Here is a 9,289-nt window from a genome sequence, read left to right on the forward strand (position 1 = left end):
GAACTTAGCGAGAGTGGGGGTTTGTTCAGTTGCAGCACGGTATACGAATACCGTTTCGTTTCGCTCCTAAATTGTATCCTAGTACCTGAATGTATACAAGTGCTTAAGTGCCCCTAGAGAAAAAAGTACTTGTCAAGCAATAAGTGCGTTTATAGTTGAAAGTCTTAATCATCCGTGGGAAGACTAGCGATGAAGAATGGAAAAATATGCATGCGGCACCTGTCTAAGTAGATGCCGTTTCAGTTAAATAAATTAGTAATTTAAATTACGGAAAAAGTCGATAATTATGTAATTAAATTAACTAAATTATGTTTTTTCAATGTCATTAATTAGTTGTCCCAGAAATGTACATAAAATGGATGTTCATATTTATACAAATTTGTGTTTGCTAAACAACCAATTATGTGATGAGAAATTATTCGTTTATATAAATCTAAACATTAACACTATATTTATATTTTTATACAGATTTTGATTTCATATTAATTTTCAATGTTTTTTTTCTCTTATCTCAAATCTGACGTCATTCTCATTAATATACCATGTCGATTTCATATTTTTAAGTAACACAATTGTTTTATGATGCACAAAAAATGTTATTTTATTATATGCAAAGTTTACTAGTAATTAGATTTATTAATATAACCTGACCATCTCCACCTAAAATTCGTTGCTAATACAATTATTGATTTGTTTGTTTGATTTAACGACCTTCAAATTATTTTCTATTTTTTTTAAATAATACAGGGATGTTTATATCTATCTTATTTAAAAACTCAATTTTAGTAACCATCTTTACATTGTCTACTATTATTTTGTTTTATTGGTTCAAATTAGGTGTTTTTTTGAAAATAACATATTTTTAAATGGTGATCTTCCATTAATTCAAAAAATAGGGTAGATTGATATTAAATTTTTAAAATAGAGTATATTAGATTTTTCTATTTAAAAAAAAAAGCTATTATAGAAAGATAAATAAATTATAGATAGTTCAAAATTGAATATGACTCTTATCAATTAAAAATTTGATTGAATGAATAAATTAATGGTAGATATTTATAATTATTTATGATTGACTATATATATATATATATCTAAAAGTGATATATATTGATTTTTTTTTCATCTCTTAATTTTCTTTTTGGTCTGTTTTAGCTCTTGATTTTTTTTGGGTTAGTTATATTTTTCTTTTCCTAAAAGTTTTAAGTGAAAAAATGTTAATTTTAGCTTAAATTTGGGTGAAATTCAACTAAAGTGAAACAAAAAAAAAATCTAAAATGAAAAATAATATTTTATAATTCTTCAATTTATGATATATCATCGTTTTTTTTATTCATCATCATTTTTCATGTTTGATTTATCACATTTAAAATATCCAACAATGTTCATAATTAATTATTTAATTCAAACTAAAGATCATCATTTAAAAAAATCTAAATTTGAATATTACTTATAATAATTATTAATCAACTTTATTAATCTTTCAATTAAATTATAAATTATTAGATTTTTTTTTTTAAATTCGTGTAATTTTTTATTTCACTTCGATGTCATTCATCCATCTTAATATAAATTAAAATAAATACTTCTTTTTTCTTTATAAAATCTAGCCGAAAGAATTAATATACCTAATCAAAATAAATTAAGAGTTTAATTATCATATAGTAACTGCTTTGTTAATAGATCACAACAGTTTATAAATACCTTGACAATATAAAGATTAAATATATAAATTAATGGACAACAAAAGAAAAACTAATAAATTAAGGGGCAAAAAGAGAAAACAAAAGTTGAATTAAAAACAAAACCTCATTTACCGACGCTAGACTAAAATGAAATTTAGCGTGACCCAAGTGGACGCTGTGATGTACTAAACCCTAGCTCTACACCTCGCAACTATGTTTTAGTGCAGCTGAGACGTGAAGCTGCAAAAGGGATCATCTCGCAATTTCGCAAGGTCTGTGTTCTTTTATATATAAGGGTTCTTTAATTTGAGATTTCACTCCGTAACCATTGAGCGACACCAGAACCTTTCAAGAGGATCCCTTGATTGTTGTTACTGTTGATTTTTTTCTTCTCGTATCTCACTTTTCCATTGTCTTCATCTTCTTAATATTTGATCTAAACACCAGTATTTGCAGCGTTTAATTTCTTGATATTATTTTATGCTTAAACTTTTCACTTTTAGGAGAGGATGAAGTACCAATTCGGTTATTTACGTTATTTGATTATTGCCGTTTTTAGTTGCTTTATGAAAACTTTGTCTCTCGATTATTGTCTTTGACTTGTTCCCACGGACATTGAACTTGGTGGAGTTTTTGGAAGCAGTAGGTTGGGATGGGCGTGTTTTGGTCTAAAGATATGTGTAATTTGGGGAGTTGGCGGGTTTTGAATTTTATAACAGTTGTAGTTACTAATTTTAGGTGCATACAATTCTGTGCTCTGTTGGGTTTCCAGTGAAGTAGCCTCTGGCATCATGGCTCTAATCAATATGTGAATTTATTTAACTCTCAAATAGAAAACAAGTGCGTGTGTTTGTTAATTTATATGATGCCAGTTTGGTGCCAAAATGAATATAATATCAACTAAGCAAGAGAGCTTTTTGAGGATTCTTACGTCATTTAGAGATAGAAGAATGATAGAAATAACTTAGGCTAATAAATAAATAAGTAAAAGAGAGAGGGTTGGACTTGGGGGCGGGGGCATTGACTGACGAAGAAAACTCCGAGAGGTAGTTTGGTGGGGAGATCAACAAAGCTTGACAGTGATGTGTTAGATGCTTAGAGGACTTTTTTTTTTCTGAAGAGGAGAAAGGCACACCAAGTCTTATTCAAAATCAATCCCCAAAGGGCCACCCAAATTATTTTTCGTGTGTAAATATTGACTCAATCACACTCTGGCTAGCCCTTCATAATTCATAAATAATACTATAATCTATTTAATCTCTTTTATGAATTATTTCAATATTGTTTTGTTCCCTCTGACGTTTTGATTAGTAGTGTCGCAACAAGGATTATTCAACATTTCAACTTATATTTTTTTATAAATTATGGCCTGCAGCAAAAAAAACAAAAACTGTCTTATCTAATAAATTTGTACACTTACTGTCATTAGGGGTGAGAATAGGTCAGGTTGACCAACATAGGCCTACGACCTAACTTACATTAGGCACATGCTAGGCCAAACTTTTTGAAATAGACAATGCTAAGGCTTTTTTAGAAGCCTATTTAGGTTAAAAGATCAGGCTGCAGCCTACAAGCCACAAATAAAAGCTTTTTAGGCCTACTAGACAGTGTTGTTAAATGGTGGCCATGGCGCCGCTATTCCGTCATGGCATGATGGATTTTTGGACAACCACCATAGGCAATTTGTGAAGGAATGCCTGCCATGGCGCGGCATAGGCTGCAATGGCATGTTTAGATGGTGGATTTTTTTCCTTCGGCCATTGACAACAATGCTACTAGGTCAGCCTACTTAAATAAGTATGAATTCTATTTTTTTATTACTATTGTTATATTAGATTTTGTATTGTGTTAAATAATAAATTTATTTAAATGTATTATTGTATAATAGAATTGAAATATGATGTCATATAAAGTCAGATTATCTAAAGTGTCATGTTAAAGATAAGTCTGATTACTTATTCAAAGATAGGAATAGAACCAACTATTTCTTTCTAGAGTATTTGAATTTGAGAGACTGTAGACTCTCCCAATTGCCTAAAAGTCCCCAAGTGTATACAATTGACAAGATACCCGTTCTCTGATCTCTCTTCTCTATTTAAAGGCAACGTGTGTTGTTATACCTATTAACTAACTAACTGACATAATTCCCCTCTCAATTAACTAATCTATCATCATATGAGGTACTCTTTTTTGTGTATTGATTGTTTGATTTTTTTTTTTTGCAACTAATTATTGTGGTTAAGTGTGGTTGAACTGCATTGGGCTCTAACTTGATTTGATTTATCATCTGCTTCACTTCCACTTGATGCTAATGTTTAATATAGGTAGTGCTTTGGATATGTATTATGCTTTTGTGTTCTAATAATTCAAAATTAATGCTTAGCTTTCTGTTGCTAGTTGGGGTAAACAAGTTGTTGAGATTGACCATATAGAATCAAATATGGTAATTTGTGCTTCTTCATACGTTACAATACTTTGCATTCTTCCTGAAGTCAGTTTGAGGACTTCAGTAGTAAACCTCTTTCTTTGGCCTTCAACATATCTGCTGTGAAAACAAAAAAGCTTAAATGCACTTTTGGTCCCTCTATTTTGCTCAAAATTAACTTTTAGTCCCCCTATTTCTAAAACTGGGTTTTTGGTCCCCCTATATTACAACTTATGGGATTTTGTTGGTCCTCCTTGATTTTTCATTATATTGCATGCACATTAATAACGTCATAGTGATGGAGACAACTGAATTAGATAAAATTGAATCCATGTCATCAATCAATATCCATTTCATTCTTTTTTATTCGACAAAACATCACAAACACCTTTTTTTAGTAATCACACAAGCGAAGATTGTGAAGGAAAAGAGAATAACGTTAATCACTATTCTATTTTATCCAATTAAATTGTGCTACATCATTGGTACGTCATTAATGAGTAAGCCACATCATGAAAAATAGAGGAGGACCAACAAAATCCCACAATTATAAAATAGGGGACTAAAAACCCGATTTTTGAAATAGGGGGATTTAAGTTAATTTGAGCAAAATAAGATAACTGAAAGTGCATTTAAGCCAAACAAAAATAAAACGAAACTGGATTAGGAATGACTTTAACACCGTATGAGAGAGAGCGTGTATGTGTGTGTATTTAAGTGCATATTATGAAAAATATTTACCGACTGTATTAAAAACTTCAGAAAGTCCAACCTATCCTGCAGTCATCAAAGGATTCAAAGGCGTTTAAATAACTGGCCAAATGTGTAAATAAAGACTAAAAAGGAGAGTTTGTCACTATAATTACTATTTTCTTTGCAAGTTCAGATGGAAGAGTCTGAATTTTGGACTACTTGCTCCTTTCTATGGATAAATATTAGCTAATCTGCATCTTTAAAATATTGATTGATCGTATTGGAAGTTGTAAAAGGATGGATAAATAGACATGAATTCTGTCTATTTGGTCTTGTTCCTCCTCTATATGAAATGCTTGGTTATTATGCTTAGGCTAGGAAAGGCCGTGTTCGATTGGGTTTACAACTATTTGGCTTGGTTTAATTCTGTGTAGTCATCTTGGAGATGGAAAGCCACAATCTGTCAATTAGCTAGCATGCCTTCTAGTTTACAATTATCCCCAGATTACATCCTTTGCTTTTATTGCAACAAAAGCCATTAATAAGAATATTGATGTACACAATATCTTTCATACACTCTTCGTACTGAAATATCATGAGTTTGCAGTTGAATGATTAATCTCTGAAGTGATCTTTATTGCTATTCTGTATGTTTTGAGATGAACTTTTGAACGTGTATGCATCTCTATACTGTATTTCTTATGAATTTTCCCGGTGTGTGATTGCTGTGAGTGTGACTGCCATTTCAGATACTAGCCCTGTTGGTAGGAAAAAATTGTTTGTCCTGGTAAATAGCTTTATCACTGGTGATATTAAACATTCTTAAAGAGTTGTGTTTGGACCTTCGCTATCGAAAACACTCGCAAATGTTCAAGACTTAGAAATTGCACCTTATTTACTTTTGCACCCAGTTGTTTGCTATGTGATATACATGACCGAATAATTGCAACTTGTATTGAAAAGAACAATGGATAATTGGAGAATCACGTTCTAGAACCTTACTGTTTTAATGGCTGCATAAAATTAAGTAATTGGTATACATATAGTGAATAGCATAACTAGGGAATCTAGAATAGCTTAATGAAAATAAAAAATTGAGTCACTCAATCTAGATTGAGTTGACAAGAGGGCTAAAGATCTTATAAATCAAAGTACCATATTGACGATCTAACCAATCTTACTGTTATTAAGCATAGTATATACAAATCCTATAGTTAGATTACATAGGATTACCGAGTAGGTTTTCCCCGACCCCATTAGATCTTTATGGTGAAACTTAATTTGGTAGGATAGTAACATAATTTACTAAATGAAAGCAAGTAGATTATTGAACCTCTGAAATAAAGTCCACAGTGGTATTGTTTAGACTTTAGCATAGAAATAACCCTATTATACCATGGAGCTTCAGACATGCAATACTATGTTGATGTAGTTTCGTTCCTTACTGGCTCTTCTGTAATTTCTTGTTTGTGACTTGACTCTTTATAGCACTCATAGCTTACATTAGGAGTTTGATGTGCATAAGCAATGTTATCTGTGATGTTAATAATATAACAATGTGTTTGTTCGAATGATATGTTGTTTGTTTGTGGAGAGTAAAGCTCAATAAGGTATTGGTTGTGTGCTCTGATAATTTAGAAAAATTTCATGTGTTCATCAGATTGATGCGTTGTTTGTTAGTGGAGGGCTGAGCTCAATAGGGTGTGATCCTGTCTAAGGTCCAATGTGTTGGTTGTGTGCCGATAATTCTGAAACTATGCTTGAAGTTATTGTATATAGAATTTTTATCTGTAGATTTTCTTTTTATAATTATATATAGGGGTTATGCTGTTGAAATTTGCGAAGTGTGTGCACTACTCCTAGTAGCCAATAATTATATGTCCAATATGCAGAAAATGGATCGTAGTTGGATGTATGATAGGTTCAAACCAAATAGGAGAGGCTTGAAACTTGAGTTTGTTAGAGGAGTTCAGGAATTTATTAAGCAGGCTAAGGAACAACCCTGCTTTTTGTCTGAGAGAACAATCAAGTGTCCATGTGCAACATGCAAGTGTGTAAAGTCTTTCACTCCAAAACAGGTGATAGTTCACTTGCACAAGACTGGGTTTAAACCAAATTATTCGATCTGGACTGAGCATGGAGAACTAGAGCAAAATATTTGTCTGAGGAGTCGATCGAATAGTAGTGGACATATGGAGGAGGAGGAGGAGGAGGAGGAGGATCCCGAAACGCCTCGTATGGAGGAGGAGGAGGAAGACAAAGAGGAGGAGGATCCCGAAACTCCTCAGGAAATGGATTCACACGAGCAGACTGCTGATGGGAAGGTTCTTATACGACCTTATGGTCGAGGGTAAGTTACAACTTTGTTTGTTTTGTTATTTAAGCACTTAGTTTTATATATAAATATATATTTGACTGAGTTTGGACTTTTTGTAGATGGGCTCCTAGCTCAGCGCCTGCTGCTGCTATTAAACACGCCATCCAGTCACACTTTCAGGGTCCTTTCCATTGCTGGAGTGAGACCCCAGAGGATGTAAGGGAATATTGGTGGAAGTTGTTTGGGGTAAGTTGTGTTTTAAATTATTTAATTTATAATTAATTAATTGCACCTACTTAATTATAACTAATTAGATTCCTTCTTTTTCAGGACAAGGTTGCTTGGGATCCTGATGCTCATGGGTATATAAAAAAGACATTTGAATCGAGAGGCGCAAAACGCCTTTCAGATATGCTCTCTAAAGTAAGGAAGAAAGGGACAAGGCCTCATTGGATCTGTGAGGAGGCTTGGAAAGGTCTTATTGCCCATTGGGAAGGTCAAGCCTTTAAAAATGTCTCAACCCGAAATAAGACCAATCGTGCTTCTGGTAAAGGTGGAGCCGTCCACACCACAGGCCGCAAGGCTCATGTTGACGTGGCACTTAGCATGGTATGTATTTAATCCACACTCATTCTCTTATTCATTAACTTAGAATGGGTGATAGTTATAAGTGTTTGTTTTTTATGCAGTCTCGTAAACTTGGGCGGTCTGTTGATCCGGACGAGCTCTTCTTGGCCACCCACAAAAAAAAGTCTGGCAATTGGGTTGATATCCGCTCTCAAACAACATATGTAAGTCGTCGGTCCTTATATTTTGTATATATAATATAATATGGCTGTCGAACAAAATGATATTAGGTTATGTTCCTTTTGACTAGAAACATTATCAAGATCGTCTTAAGGAGGTGCAAACACAAATTGGCGAGGAGGTGCAAACACAAATTGGCGAGGACTCTCTAAATGGGATGCAAGAGGTGGATGGGGCGACAAAGCTTGAGTTGTGGAAAGAGGTTGCTGGGGGAAAGACTCGAGGTCGGTGTTATGGCACTGCAGACTTGTCTTTGAACCTTCAACATGGTGTAGCAACGCTGACTCAAGAGATTCGAGAACCTTATCCTAACAGTTGCAGGTGTGATCAGGCTGTCCATCTTGAGGCCATTGATGCAGCCCGCAAGGAGGCTGCTGCAGCACGGCAGGAGGCAGCTACAGCACGTCAAGAGGCAGCTAAGGCGAAACAACATTATCGGCTTTTGGACGAGCAGTTGCGCACGGTAATGAAACGAATGATAGCTCTAGAGCGCCAATCAGCCGGTGCTAACACAAGTTTGAGTCAAGCTCATTGGGGACTTCCTTACTATTATGACGACCATTCGCCAGATGAGATCTTACCAGACCGTCGACAAAGGCAGCGTTTAATTCTAAGGAGACGTCCTTACTATGATACCGACCATTCGCTAGATGAGGTCTTACCAGACCGTAGGCGAAAGCAACGTCGAGATCTAAAGGGACATCCTCACTTTGATGAAGACCATTCGCTAGATGAGGTCTTACCAGACCGTCGTCGAAAGCAACGCCAAGCTAGTAGGGGACATCCTCACCATGATGAGAACCACTCACTAGATGACGTCTTACCAGACAGTCAACCAAAGAAACGTCAAACTCAGAGCATCAATTCTCACTTTGACGACGACCATTCGCGAGATGAGGTCTTACCAGACCGTCGTCGAAAGCAACACCAAGCTCACCGGGGGCATCTTCACCATGATGAGAACCGTTCACTAGATGATGTCTTACCAGGCAGTCGACCAAAGAAACGTCAAGCTCAAAGCGTCGATTCTCACTTTGATGATGACCAGTCACTAGATGAGGTCTTACCAGACCGTCGTGGAAAGCAACACCAAGCTCATAGGGGACATCCTCACCATGGTGAGAACCATTTGCTAGATGATGTCTTACCAGACAGTCGACCAAGGAAACGTCAAACTCAAAGCGGACACTCTCACTGTGATGACGACCATTCGCTAGATGAGGTCTTACCGAGCCGCCGCCGTCGTTACCGTTGACTTTGAGTTTGATTTCTCTGATATGTATTTTATACACTCAGATGCATACCTGTGTTGATACTACTATGGTTTTTTTATATCCATATTTTAGTTGTCTTCTCTTGGCA

General features: G+C 34.9%; 1 protein-coding gene across 3 annotated transcripts; it reads left to right on the forward strand.

Annotated features, from left to right (window-relative positions):
• The first annotated feature begins 1,798 nt into the window (after positions 1-1,798).
• Positions 1,799-9,289, forward strand: LOC101490832 (uncharacterized). Of its 3 annotated transcripts, none has more exons than XM_004505549.4 (6): positions 1,799-1,957; positions 6,696-7,153; positions 7,240-7,366; positions 7,451-7,729; positions 7,810-7,911; positions 7,998-9,289. In XM_004505549.4, the coding sequence occupies exons 2-6, from the start codon at positions 6,699-6,701 to the stop codon at positions 9,180-9,182; spliced, it is 2,148 nt and encodes a 715-aa protein (XP_004505606.1). In that variant the 5' UTR covers positions 1,799-1,957; positions 6,696-6,698; the 3' UTR covers positions 9,183-9,289. The 3 variants fall into 3 exon arrangements, with proteins under 3 accessions (XP_004505606.1, XP_004505607.1, XP_027191367.1); XM_004505550.4 differs by having other exon boundaries at positions 1,804-1,957; positions 6,882-7,153; XM_027335566.2 differs by lacking the exon at positions 1,799-1,957 and having other exon boundaries at positions 6,674-7,153.

This window comes from Cicer arietinum, chromosome 6, assembly GCF_000331145.2.
Source record: "Cicer arietinum cultivar CDC Frontier isolate Library 1 chromosome 6, Cicar.CDCFrontier_v2.0, whole genome shotgun sequence".
NCBI classification, from domain to species: domain Eukaryota; kingdom Viridiplantae; phylum Streptophyta; class Magnoliopsida; order Fabales; family Fabaceae; genus Cicer; species Cicer arietinum.